The sequence below is a fragment of the Lepidochelys kempii genome, chromosome 7, assembly GCF_965140265.1.
Source record: "Lepidochelys kempii isolate rLepKem1 chromosome 7, rLepKem1.hap2, whole genome shotgun sequence".
NCBI classification, from domain to species: Eukaryota; Metazoa; Chordata; order Testudines; family Cheloniidae; genus Lepidochelys; species Lepidochelys kempii.
Window position 1 is genome coordinate 119597718 of NC_133262.1, and position 14807 is coordinate 119612524.

Genomic DNA, 14807 nt, shown 5'->3' on the forward strand with positions numbered 1-14807 from the left:
TTGTGGGGGATTGAATTTAAATTGATAATTGAGATGCACTAGGCATGCTGGCATGTTGCTGATTATGTCTTATAGGTGATGCTTAGATCTGGTAGTCAGATGGACCACTACTGTTAGAGAAGAAAGGTGGGTTTGTAGATTACGCTTGGCGTGGGGCTATATAGAGCTAGGTCTGATTCCCAGTTCTGCCACAGACTCCCTATGTGACCCTGGGCAAATCACTATATCTCTCTGCCTCACTTTCTCCTCTCTCCTTCATCTACTTGGCCTGTAAACTCTTTGCAGGGCAGGGACTGACTCCTACTATGTGTACGTACACACCTAACACAATGGGACCCCAGGCTTGGTTGAGGCCTTGGGTGCTGCAGTTCTCTCCTTTTGAGAGGGAAAACAAGGTAGCCAGACATCAGACACATGCACTAGCTTTCCAGGAGTGAAGGAGTTGCCCCAGTCTCTCAGATGCTCAGAGAACACAGGTTTCAGGCCTCAATATACCCCGAGCTGGGGTGGAGTGAGGAGGTGAGTGGCAGGTGGGGGTGACAAAGGGGGGCCTGGCAGAGGAGTAAGGAGGTGAGCGGCGAGCCAGCTGCAGGATGAGGAGGGCAGGTGCGGGTCTGGCTCTGAGTGGGGGAGTGAGGAGGCAAGCAGGGGTGTGTGTGATGAGGCGGGAGGCGAGTGCAGGGGGCGAGGAGGCGGGAAGCAAGCGAGGGTGGGGAGAGGAGGTGGACGGGGGGGAAGGGGGTGAGCAGCGAGGCGAGTGGGGGGGAGCCCTGGCGGAGGAGTAAGGAGGTGAGCAGTGAGTGGGGGAGAGAGGAGGGACACAGGAGGCGGGCGGGGGCTGAGGAGGTGAGCGGTGGGTGCATGGGCAGCAGGTAGAGCCCCCCCTTTGTGGAGGCTAGCCCCCGACCCCACCCCTTCTGCCCACGCTCCCCTGCAAAAAAACCCAAAACCTTACATAAAAATAAAAATTTTTGGAAAAAAGTGACAGTGCGGCCTCCAGCCAGAGTTGGTGGCTGCACTCTGAGGCCACCAAAAAAATCGTTGCGAGAATGCCGGGTCTAAAGTGTCTTTCAGCCAGTGGGTCGTGACCCCGGAGCTTATGAAAGGCAATCGGGGGGTCGTGAGGCAGTGAAAATTGTATTGTAATCTTAGGCAAAGAAAATCTCATTTCCCCACACCCCATCCTCAAGATCAAGTGCTCTTTGTCAATCTCTTAAAACATACACACACACACACAAGTTGTATAGGTTTAACATTAATAGCGTTGATACATTTTTTGGTCTTACTTTGATAGCAAACATAAAGGGGTTATGCTAGCTTGAGAAACGCTGGTCTGTAACCCATAGGGCTAGCTTTAGCCTTTATTTTATTCAGCTGTGATGCAAGTAACCTACAGGCCCGTATCCTATAAGACACTAGCTTCTGCAGTTAGCATAAGGCTTGAGGCCTACAAACTTTGGCACAGATAAATGGCCTAATGGTCACCCCTAAGTTTTGGGGAACTGGAAATAGTGTGTGTAAGAGGAAATTTTGTCCATAACAACACCATAACAGCCAACCACAGGAACATGAGCTAACATTGGCTTACACTGACGTTTAACCTTTCCAGACTACTGTACCCCTTTCACGAGTCTGATTTGTCTTGTGTACCCCCAAGTTTCACCTCACATAAAAACTACTAGCTTAAAAAATCAGACACAAAAATGAAAAAAATATACACTATTCTTGAAAATTTGCTTACTTTCTCATTTTTTCCATATAATTATAAAATAAATCAATTTGAATACAAATATTGAACTTACTTTTCAGTGTATAGTATATAGGGAAGTATAAACAAGTCATTGTCTGTATGAAATTGTAGTTTGCACGGACTTTGCTAGTGCTTTTTATTTAGCCTATTGTCAAACGAGGCAAATATCGACGTGAGTTGATGTACCCTCTGGAAGACCTCTGTGTACGCACAGGGGTACGTGTACCCCTGGTTGGGAACCACTGGGATATGACATCTGCAGATATCTTGACCACAAGAGTGCCATGAGAACAAACTGACGTATATCATAATAAGTTGAGATCATGAATATACTGACCTATAGGAGAAGACCACCCCAACATTAGTAGGGTGAGGAAATACAAACAAGGAAGAGGGGAGAAGTTGCTACTGAATATGCATTAGACATAGTGGCATCAGCGTAACATGTTATAAAAAGTTCTATCCCAGCCTGCGGGCTGGAGGAGAGAGAGATGTAACCCTTGGGAGGTGCCAGAATGGTGCCCACTGGTGATGAGCAGGAAGGTGATGGTGATGGAGAAGATAATGGCTAACATTTCAGGTTGCTCTGCAAGGGATGGCGTGAGTATATGGATGTTCAGATGTATGTTTTGTATTGTCTCTACCTACCTTGCTGGGTGAGAGTATTTGTGACTTTGCTAAAGGTAATAATAAACTATTATAAGTACAGAAGGGTTCCTAAAGTGTGAGTGTTGCAACTGTGCACATAGGGGTTCCCAACTGAACAGTAATTTTAATAATACTGGGCCTGATCTTGGGACAAGAACCTGTCAATCCTCAAAGTGATAACTGGGAATTTTAAGTAATCAATATAATTAACGCATAATCTTTAGATCAAGCTACATGTCTTAAGGCACAGTGATGGGGTCTAAGAGGACAAGGGAGAAGAAGAAGACAGAGTGGCTCAACAGGGCTACATGAGTCCCCGGCTTTAGAATCTCAATATCGAACAGCAAATCCAATAATAAAATTAAATAATCCCTGAGCAATGGGTTGCTATTACTGGCTAACAACTACTTTTGTTAGCTAATGGCCCAAGGTGATGCCAAGAGCAGTTAACGCTCCAATAACTGGATGTTAAATGCAGTTGTGCTTGATTTTGAGGGAATTACAAGCATGATACAAGATTCGAGGGACATTTTTCTCTTTCACACACCTAGCTCGGAGTTTAAAATCGATCCTCTCCACAGGCTCTTGGCCATTTGGAAACTTTAGATAAGGGTACCCCTCGGGGAGCACAGCAGGAGGGAGAGAAGGTGTATTTGCAGGCTGAGGGTGAAGATAATGGAGTTTTATGAACTTCCGTCAGGAACTTGGATTGAAGGGTATAGCAGTGACTGCAGTAGGAGCTCTCAGACTAGGTGGTCTAATGGTCCAAGCACAGGGCAGAACGCTCCGATTTCCTGAATTCTTATCCTGGGTGCTACACTCATTCACTCTCTTCTGTGGCATTAAGAAAGTCACTGAACTACTCTGGATTTCGACTCCCCAATGTGTAAAATGGGGTTAATGATTGTGACCTCCTTCACTCGCATTTGAGAGGATAAAATAGCTAATGTTTGTCAAATACATTAAATATGGGAAGCGCTATACAAGTACTCCCATATTATTAATGCCCCAGAAAATGTTACAGGCCTAATGGCTTTGTGATATTTAAGCAACATTGCCAATCCCAAACAGTCAAAAATCATGGCACAGACCCAAAAATCAGGATAATAAAAAAGAACAATATATTTGGAGTTTGTTTTATTTTTCTTCTGATTTCTGAGCCTTTAGAATATACTTGGATCCCATTTTCAAGCTTTTCTTGAAGCCATGAGGCCTAGAAATTTACTTGGTTTCAAAATGAAAGCTGAGATTTTAACATAGTCACGTGACCTTAGGAACTGGGGCTTTCAGAAAAGAGCAAATATCAAGAGCAGAGGTTCATAGAAATCAGGATTTCTGTCCCACTGAAAAGTCCAATATTTCTGTATTTGTTTTCGTCCCATATTGAGACATACTAAAATAACAAAACTTTTTCTAACGTGAAAAGTTCCAAACAATTTTGATTCAGAAATGTTGAAATGCTTTGTTTCGAGTCAGTTCAACTTTAAACTGTATCTGCCTCTTTATCTGTTAAATCAGTTTTTAAACCAGTTCAGTTAAACTGTTGCAAACCCCTGTTAGTTTGGTCTCAGGGGGTATGTTTTCACTGAACAACTAACCCTGGTGATCCGCACCTGGGTCTGAGCAGCCAGGTTAGTGTAGCTCAGGTGTGAACATGCCCACCAAAAAAGCCCTACCCATATTACTGCATCCTCACTGTTTCTACACTCACCCATGTGTGTCTGGGGGGACATATCCCATGGTTCTTTGTGCTGAGAGGCTCTAGGATTTCTTCCCAGACAACAGTGTCAATTGTGGGAGAACTTGTGTGCCCTTTGGGAGGAACTGTGGGAAAGGGCATTGGAGGACTATCAGCATTCAATTGATTTTGCCTCATTCTTCTCTCAGTGCCAGGCACCCTGGGTGGACCACATATCCCATGGCTCAATGAAGTGAGACTGAGGTGCATCATGGGAGATGCAGATCAGTGAAGGAGTCCACAGGAGAGAATGGAGGCACGAAGCACCCGAACTGCAACTCCCATAGGCACCACAACATCGTATGTTGATGCAGTTTAATGTTGAATTGACTTGAAACCAAATGTTTTAGTGCAGTTTAACAAACTGAAAGGTTTCAACTCATGTTGAAGGAATTCGTATCAACATATTTCATTTTGATTTGCCTGATGGAAAATCAAAAAATGTTGTCCACGGAACATTTTGAGTTTGTGGAAACCACATTTTCTGTCGAAAAATCATTCTGATGGAAATTTTCCAACTAGCTCTAATCCTGAGATTTGCAATAAAATCACGAGAGGTGGTAACATTATTTAATTATTTCCTGCAGTGTTTTTTTATGGATCTGTTTCATAACAGCAATAAGCCAAGCCAAGGCAGTGTGTATTTCTGGGCATTTATATTGCTCCTTCAGAAGCTTGTCTGCCTCTCTTTGGTCTAGAAACTGATGGGAAGACTGGTGAGACCAGGTTCACTTGTGAGCTATGTAGCATTTTCTGCAAAGTTGGAAATACTGATGGAATAAACCAATCCTGAGGTGTTTTATCATTTTCAGAGCTGTCCAGAACCACAAAGTGAAGCAGCACATGAGAATGAAATATAAACATCACAAACAGCAGCTGAAACGACCTCAAGTTTTTCAAACCCTAAGGAAACGTTTGTCGAAAAACTGGACAGCGTCCAGCGGAGGGCAACAAAAATGATTAGGGGGCTGGAGCACATGACTTATGAGGAGAGGCTGAGGGAACTGGGATTGTTTAGTTGCAGAAGAGAAGAATGAGGGGGGATTTGATAGCTGCTTTCAACTACCTGAAAGGGGGTTCCAAAGAGGATGGACCTAGACTGCTCTCAGTGGTAGCAGATGACAGAACGAGGAGTAATGGTCTCAAGTTGCAGTGGGGGTGGTTTAGGTTGGATATTAGGAAAAACGTTTGCACTGGGAAGGTGGTGAAGCACTGGAACGGGTTACCTAGGGAGTTGGTGGAATCTCCTTCCTTTGAGGTTTTTAAGGTCAGGCTTGACAAAGCCCTGGCTGGGATGATTTAGTTGGGGATTGGCCCTGCCTTTGAGCAGGGGGTGGGACTAGATGACCTCCTGAGGTCCCTCCCAACCCAGATAGTCTATGATTCTATGAAAGTTTGAGTTGTGTTTTGCGGGATTGATTCATGCTGTCTGAAGTATGTTCACCAATCCCCTGCATGCAGAGCTGGCCCTTTAAAACCCCTCATTGCATGTATGGAAGGAGAATCTTCTTTGACAAGGCAGTGAAATTCACCCTGCAGGTCAGGAGGCTGCTTAAAGGGCCAGGAGTGCATGAGCTCCGAGCCATGTATACAGGCCGGGATGAGATAAATCCTCGGGTGACCATCCTCACTGAAGTAAATGGGAGTTTTTCTATTGGCCTCAGTGAGGCCAGAATTTCACCCCTAGAGTTTAGCGCCCACATCTACTTACAGACCACGTGCAGGAAGAGGACGGCAGTGTCAGAGCCCAGGCTGTTTTCGGCGTAGGCCGTCACCTGAAAAATCCCAGCGCTCTTATAAACGTGCCTGATGCCCTCCTCTATGGGGCTGAAATTAGCATAAGACATGGCAATACCATCTCCGAAATCCAGCTGGATGTTTGTCCTCTGGAGATCGCCCTGCAACGGAGAGCACAGTGGTTAGGAACTCAGCTGAGAGGGGTGATTGATGTTCCACTCCATCCCGCTGCTCAGCTTCACTTTGTTGGTGCGAAGACAACCCCGGCACATGGCAAAACGATCTCCGCCAAGTGCTGCAATGCCCCAAACACAACCAGCACCAGCTCCAGCTCGTACATTATATCTATTATATATCAGAATGCCCAGAACAACCTGGACATTAAGAGGTCTGAGCAGGTGCTATCCTCCTACCCCTGATCCAGTGGTTCAAGGGGGGAGAATGCCACTACAGTGCTGCTTATGTGTCGCCTGATATGTGTCTATATTGGGGGCAGTTGAGATGGGAGAAGCTGCGTAGATGACAGGTTATGTCTCTGCTGGAGGATTAGCTAGGAGCGCCTTCCAGGTGCTGCTGGAGTGCACTGCATACATGAAGAAGAGGGCGTATAAATGAGCGAATAGTTGCAGACAAGAAATCCCAGAGGCTTAGGCCTTGTCTACTTGCAGAAGCTGCAATGGTTTCATTTAAATCAGTTTTTAAACCAGTTCAGTTAAACAATTATATCAGAGGATATGTTTTCACTGAACAGTTAACCCAGGTGATCAGCACCTGGGGCTGAGAAGCCAGGTTAGCCTAACCCAGGCAGGATGCGGTCACAGCAAAGCCCTTTCCATGTTACTACATCCTCACTGTTCCTGCACTCGCCCGTGTGTATCTGGGGAGGCATATCCCATGGTTCTTTGGGCTGAGATACTCTAGGATTCTTTCCCAGTCAACTGTGTCAGTTGTGGGAGAACCTGTCTGCCCTTTGCAGGGAATTGTAGGGAGGGCATTGGAGGACTGTCAGCCCTTGAGTGACCTAGCCTGCATTCTCGCTGCAAAGTGGGCAGGTTCCAGCCTCAGTTAAACCAGGGCCCCGGGCTCTAACCTATGCCCCCAGTGGGGTGAGCTTGCCTGAAATTAGAGCACCTCCAAACCCAGGTCAAAGGTTTTGCTGTGTGGATGGTAGGGAGGTTTGGGCTAAAACGCAGGTAAGCGCCCGAGTTAACTGCAGTGAAGACAGGCCCAAAGTGGTTTATTTTTACATTTGTTTCCAATTGGCTAAATCAAAATAAGTCTGCTTTAAACCAAAATAAAAGCGTCCACGTGGCCTTCTTCACTGATTTAAGTAAGTCAGTTTAAAATCACCCCTTACTTTAAATCTGTGTAGCTCTCTGTGCAGATAAGCACTCACAACCCAAAATCCTTTCTTTAAGGTGATAAGGATTCCAATCACATCCAGTTTGGACTGGGAAAGTGGGTAAAAGAGAGAGAATGTTTGAGTACATCCCTGGGATGCTCCACTCCAGAAATCAAACAGATTCTATCTCTATGTATATTCAGAGAGAGGAGAGAAATTCCAGCTCAAGACCAACCACTGCTCCTGAGTTTAACATGCTCTCATGAGCTGCTGTGAACAGCCTGCTCCCATGCAAGACAACAGCAAAACTCCCACAAGCTACAATTTGCAGGCTCAGGATCAAGGCGAATGATGGCGATCCACTACATGCTGGTCTAACTAGTGGAGGGAAACTACCATGCAGCTCAGACCCAGTGAATGCTTCTCCACCTCCCTCCCTCGGACTTCACTGGAATAAACTACCATACTCACAGGGCTGCATTAAACCCCAAAGGGGCCAGGTGATTAAAAGCACCATTTTGCCTTTGCTATGCAAAACAGGGATAGCTTCCCACAATACCAACCAGATTTACGGGTAGATTCTCTGCTCTGATCTGCTCTCTCTGCACAGGTCAAGTGGCACAAAGGGAACAGAAGCCTTCTATAATTCCATGCTTGGGATGCCCCCCAATAGGATAGCATCCTCAACAGCCTTAAAGCTGAGAGAGCTGGCTCCCTCCCTGCAACCCTCAAGGTACGTTGGGGGCAGAGAAGAGGATTGGCTGGAGGTTGTAGGTGGTCCTTTGGAGACCATAACTACCTGAATTTACAAGCAACAGCCAATCAACTGGAAAGTGGCTTAGGAAACGCAACAGAATTTCCAAAGGTGGACAAAGCCGATGACACAGCAGCATGTCCACTCAGGCTCCGGGACAAATCTTTCCCTCCCTTTACAACTTACTTCTGCTTAGTGACTTTCAGAGCTGGACTGACAGCGCCGGGGAGTGGAATCTCTTCTTCCACAGCTCAGAGAGTGACTGTGTTAGCTTCTTCCCTGCCAATGTATCTTTGCCTTGAGCCATAGGGATTGTATCACTTAACCCCCAGGTCCATTCCATCCATGGCCTCTCTGCTGGGACTACGAGCCAGGGTGCTGTGCATGCATGTAGCTTTTGTGAGGACGACACTTGGGTGAAATCCTGGCGCCATTGAAATCAAAGGGGAGTTTTGCCATTGACTTCAATGGGGCTTGCATTTCGCCTTTGTTCTCTTGGAATATGGAAAAGTTCTATAGAATTTGACAGGGAGGAAGCCAACAGGCTTCTATAGAAATGTAACTGAGTGCTATAAAACCCAGAGGATTTAGTAGAGGGTGAAGACACTTTTTAACCATCCTATAGAATTCTTTAGCAAGGACCGAATGCTCTACTGTACTCTCCTGGACAGTTCAAACATTGGATAGAAAGGTTACTAATGGAAGGTTTTGAATCAAGGTTGGATTGCTTTTCTAAACAATCTGCTCTAGGAATTATTCTGGGGAAGTTCTCCGGCCTCCTATACAGGAGGTCAGACTAGATGATCGCAGTGTCCCCTTATGGACCTGGGAATCTATGAATTCACTACTGCCTGTTAAATGCCACAGGACTTTTCTGTGAGGGCCTGCACTGAGCCCACAAACTCATTCTATTGGGAGGCCGCTGAACATATGGTAAAAACACAGCTGGTCTGGATTCAGTCCTGGTGACCTCAGGGTGAAAACTCCATCTCTGGAGTTCCAAGCTCGTGCCATGTCATTTTCTTTTTGTTTTCCTTATTGTTTGGTGGCCGGGTTTTCGGTTTGTTGGTTGGTTTTTTCCCCTCCCCTTTATATAAAGGGAAGGTTTTGACATGGAGATTAGGGAACAGATTTCTAATAGCTAAACAGTAGCAGATGATCCTTCCACCCAATTACTGGCTCTTTAATGCAGACCCAGCAATAGTGCTAATCCGCCATTCCCCATTTCCTTAGCTGCGGACTGGTATTTGAAATATCGAAAGGTGGCTGCTTGCCCCATGTACAATGGGTTTATGAATATAAATTAAAGTGGAAACAAAGAGGAAGCATTTCAAACGGATAAAAATCATTGCTCTCCAGATTTATTCAAGAGGCACTTTCTACAGCTTTGGTCCTGTAAACAACTCAATGGGAATGTGGTAGAGGCCTGCCGTAAAGCTTGCAGCTCTGTCAATGGAATGCTAGGGGCAGCTGATGGGCAGCGGGAATCGGTGGAGATGGGTGTTACCTATAGGATACCTTGGCAGCTCTTCCCCATTGGAGCTCAGCTGGGAAAGTTTTCCAAACCGAGGGCTGCACTGGCAATTTGTCAGAAGCCCACAAGGGTGAAAGAGAATGGGTGAAATCTTGGCCTCACTGAAATCAATACTAAACTCCCATTGATTTCAACTGGGCCAGGATTTCCACCCATATCTTTATATATTTACATATTTTTACCACCTAGGAATAAATATGCAGAGTCCTAAGATTTGCTCAGGCTTGTTCTTGTTTTTTCAGTTCGCTAGCAATAAAATCCTGCTGTTGAGCAGCTTTGTCCTCGCCTTGCAGTACCAGAGTGAAGGCTGCAATGTTAGGGACCTGATTTCAGCGGTGCAGCTCCCACCTGGTGCAGAGTGGCAGAGGGAGCCAGGGGCTCACTTACTCCATTCCCACCTACTTCAGCAAAACAGTAAAGAGACTCATACCTATGCTTCCTTGTGTCTGCCCGGACCCTACGTCCAGGGAGCTCATGTGAGAGTGCATTCTTATTCCTTCTTACTCCATTGCTTAACTGCACAATCTAAGTCAGAATCCAGAGCTAAATTAATGAAATTATAACAAAGCTATATATACCTTCAATATATAAAACCCACCACCATGTGCTTATTGTAGGATTACCAGCATGGAGATCTTTTAACAGCCAGCTACGCCATATGGTAAAATCCAAGATCCACCATAAATCTAGGGAAAATTACCTTTCTGAAGAACATATGGCACAACCTTCAGCTCCTCATGGATGAGCTCAGGTTCAGCCATTCATACTTGTGTGTTCAGGACACCCAGAAATAGACAAAATAACAGTTACTTGTAACTGTGCACAGAGACGTTGGACCAGATCATCAGCTTGTGTCGTCCACCAACTTGAACAGAGCTACACACTAATCCCATCTCAGGGTCTGGCACACTGTTAGAATGCTATGAAGCCAAGCACATAACTAACACACACACAACCACACACACACACACACACAGAGGTGCATTAGTATTTTTTTAAAGCCCGGTCAGACATAGTTCTGGCACGAAAACTAGAGGGAAGCAGGGATTTTACTATATTTCCTCAAGTTTTGTAATAATCAGAGCTGAGGCAAATGAACATTTCTTTGTTTTCTCTGAATTTTTTTCCTAAGGTTTTCAGGTTTGTTTCAAAAAAGCAATTCCCTCTCTCGTCTGAAAATTGATTTTGTTTGTTTAAAACTGAAAACTTTTTGATTTTACCTCAAAAAAAACCACCAAAAATTCTCCATAACAGAATTTTTGTCATGAAAATTTCCATTTAATTGAAAAATCCATTTTCTATTATTAAAATGCTTCAATGGACACATTTTGACCACCTCTAGTAACAATAGATAACATTTTAGGCACAGGGCACTGCAGCTATCATATCTGATCCCCTTTCAACATCTTAACCCTGCCTATCTGTTTATTCACCGGAGCCTTCAATTCCTGAAACCTTGTGCCAACACAACTCTTCAACTACCTTGCTTGCAACCTTATTCCTGTCTGTTTATCATTCTTTGTCTACAGCTGTTCCGCTTGAGTTCCCTAATACATTACTACTAGATTCCTAATTTTTAGATTGTCTGTTCTTTTCTGAACTCCCACTCAATAATGTCTCTACAAATCTTTATACCTTGTCAAATCTAAACAGATAAAAGAATCAGCCAGGTAGACGAGAAATTCCCATTGTGCAGAAACAGGAGGAATATGAACCTATGCAAAGAGACACCATCATCTCAGACTGGTTACAATGAACCATTTCATTGCATTATATTTTTAATGAAAAATATGTGGATGCTTAAAAAAACCCTCAGGTTAGAGAAAAGTATTAGAAGACAGCATGATACCATAGCTAGGTCACTAAACTGGGAGTCAGGAGAGATGGCTTCTGGTCCCAGATCTCACAGTGACACCAGCTTTGTGACTTTGGGCAAATCATTTCACCTCCCTAATACTGTTTCCCCTCCTACCCCTCCTCTGCCTTTTCTGTGAAGACTGTGAATGATTTGGGGCCAGGATGGTCTCTTTTTGTGTGTTTGTCCAGCACCTAGCTCAATGGGTCCTGATCTTGGTTGGGGTCTTTAGAAGATACCATAATGCACATAATTCATAATCATGGTATTTAGGTTAAAAGAAATCAATGACAAAAGTTTTACTTTTAAAAATATTAAAGCATCCCTCTGTCCTTTGGGAACCTAAACACACCTCCATTGAATTAGAGTAGGAAAGCAAAATAGACCAGAAACAGACAATGAAGCTGACCAACGTGGTTTTATTGTCTGAGCTGACTGAAATGCACAAAGATAAACAAACAGAACACAGAATGCCAAGTAAACCTGATTTCTCAAATTCTCTCTTTCTTTTTACCATGGATGATTTAACACTTCTATTCTGATCCCATCTACACAATCTGCCCTGTTTATTGTGACCCAGGGAAGGCAATTGATAATTTCCCATGTTTCTTTCTTGCGTGCACATTCAGTGTCTGCCGGGAGATTTTTAACAAGGAAATTATGTTTTATTAAAGGTATCCACAAAATGGCAGTGTCCAAAATGGATACAGCTGGGATTTTTAAAGAAGCCTGATGGATTTAGGCCCCTAAATACCATTTACGTGGGATTTGGGTGCCTGATGTCCTTACACATGCCTTTGAAAATCGTCCTGAGAGCGTACCAAGAATCAGCGATCTGTTAAGGCTTTATGTCAATCCACTGCATGGTGGTGAAGTTTTCTGGACAAATGCACCCGAAACGTAGGCCTCCTTGCTGAATACAGAGAGGTATTAGAGGGAAAGCCACAGCAGTCGATTATCCATGGGAGGTTGGCAAAGGGGATCAGAACAAAGGTCTGTGATTTCCAAGAGATCCTGACAAATCATGTGCCAAAGGCTCATGGCAACTACACGGTGGTTCAAGATGCCGCTCTGAGTGCCCTGGGGCCTGGATCACTCAGGCATAATCCTCAGCCACATCAAGCTCTCCCTGGGTGCATCTGAATGAGGGAGGTGAAAGTGGTGCTAAGTCGCACATCAACCTTCCCTGATCCCAAGGGCCAGCCCATTAGGGGCTTTATACTGATGGGGACTGGCTAGGGGGCAGTGATCTCTGGCCCTGCCCCCTCTTACCCCCAGTCATGACCCCAAGCCCAGGCGTGTTGGGGGCAGATTGGATGGCGCACAGCCAGCTGCAGTGGCTTTACCCCAGACCAGAGGAGTCCCAGCTGCCCCTGTGTAGCTGCCTGAGCAGTGTAACCACCCAGAAACAGGGCAGTGACCTGGCCCCTCTACTTTGCCACAGATCATGAGCAGTGAAACCCACCCAGACATAGATTTCTCCATTGTGTCCTCAACTCTGACCTCCAGGGAGCTCCTCTGGGGGGAGAGAGTTGCTGAGCCTCTTGTGTTCTATTCGGCCATTGCCCTCTAAGCTGAGACTGTCAGACAGGGAACTAGGTAGTTGAAACCATAATGGGGATTTTTGCAACATGGTGAATTATCTCTCTAGGGTCCTCAATAGAGGCCATCAGGCAAAAGGTCCTTTTATTGCAACTGCTGTCAAGGACCCAGAAAAAGGCCTTATCCAGCAGATGTGGGGTTGGCCACAGAATCCGCCACCAGCTGCAGAACTGTGCAGCAAGACCTAAGCTAGCATTGTCCATTGATCTCTTGCACAGCACCTAGCACCATGGTCCATGACTAAGGCTCCTCCGCACTATTGCAATACAATACATGGCCATCATCACTTCCTATAGTATCAGAGGGGACTAGCAGCTAGCCAGAGGTATACTTCCTTATTCAGGGCTTGCATCAATAGTGTAGGGGTCTAGAAGGGGAGTACCAGCATCACTCTGGCTTGGGACTTCCTTATGACCGTGACAGACAGAAGTGTTGCCTGGTGCTATCTGTACTAACCTCAAACTGGGCTAGTGTTTCAGAAGAAGGAAGAGGAGGGAGATGGTCTCAGCTGGATTTCTAAGCCCATCTGAAACGGCTGGATTTTCAAAGAGGCATACAGAAGTAAGGAGCCCAATTCCCATTGAAAGAATCAATGAGATTTGGGCATCTCACTGCTCTTTGTGTCTCCGAAAATCTTCCCCTACAATTATGCCCTATCCTGGAGTGACTTTCTACAGGCTTGGGCTAGCCAGCGCCGAGGCTGCTCCAGCCTTTTCATGATCCTAGCAGAGCTTTGCAGCCCTCCATGCATTAGGACATTCATCATTCCACCCACCTTCTGTGAAAGGCTTGAAGTGTGGCCACCTGAATGCCATTCTCCTAATGAAGCCAGTAAATTAAAGGAAGGGGCAGCCCACACTTCAGCGGTCCAATGAGCCCAGAGACCTACCTCTTCCATAAGGATGATGAAGGTGGTGTTGTGCCCTTGCTGGGCAAGCAGCTTGCCGTCGGTGGTGAGGACGTGCAGCCCACGCGGGGCTTTGCCCGGGCATTGCTCTGCTTTGGCCACATATTTCTCCCGCAGCCCGTCCGTGCAATTGTTAGAGACAATCCTCCGATACCTGGGGAACATGGACAATTCGGGTGGGGCTCGGGAGAGTAGGTTTTATTTTTATAATGTACGCATTTCAAAGAGCTGCCCCAGGCTAACAGCCCACACACTCCTGCTAGTGCTCCCCTCACATCAAAGAAAATCAAAGGCTTTATTAATTCGCAGAAGCCAAACAAATCACGATCCAGCCTTCTCTGGAGACCCCGGCTCCACCCATGAGAACAGATTCGTATTGTTGAGCCGAATCTCTATGTACCACTGAAAGCTGGAGAAGGCCTATTCAACTCCCTGTTCTGTCTCCTGCATTATAGCATTTCATTATGGTTTTGTTACACTGTGTCTGCTCCTATTCTGCTCCAAGGCACCCTGAATGATTTGGCAGGAGTTTTGTCCAGCTCAGTTTTAAATGATTCAAGGAGCAGGTTTCTCTTGGCTCCATTCAGAAGCAAAGCAAAGAGATTAGCTGCCTGTGAGGACACTTGGCAATTTGTTGCCTTGTTCCGGGAGATTAACCCTCCTAGTCATTGCCTCATAGAACTGGGGAAGGTGGGCAGGACTTCAGCAGCTCTTCCCACTCCAGTGCAGCCCTGATGTCAGGGGCTCCCCCGGCTGCAGCCAGCCCACTTTAATTATAATCTTTCACCACGGAGTGGTTTCCTGAGAACTGTGAAGACGGCCTTACAGTAGCCCAATTTTCATTGGCAACCCTTCAGTAAACAGCCAGCACTTGTGAGCAAATTGGTGAGCAGGGCATGGCACTCATAAGCAACCCTACAACCGACCTCCAAGTAAACAT

The 14807-nt window shown here is 45.7% G+C and overlaps 1 protein-coding gene across 1 annotated transcript in view; it reads right to left on the reverse strand.

The window, feature by feature from the left end:
- The window catches only part of SORCS3 (sortilin related VPS10 domain containing receptor 3), a 481141-nt gene that overhangs the window by 31371 nt on the left and 434963 nt on the right, over positions 1–14807 (reverse strand). The window contains exons 18-19 of the mRNA XM_073354429.1: positions 13850–14021; positions 5848–6034 (exon numbers count right to left, since the gene is read on the reverse strand). Of these exons, the coding sequence (XP_073210530.1) occupies positions 5848–6034; positions 13850–14021 (359 nt within the window). The remainder of the gene's footprint in view (positions 1–5847; positions 6035–13849; positions 14022–14807) is intronic.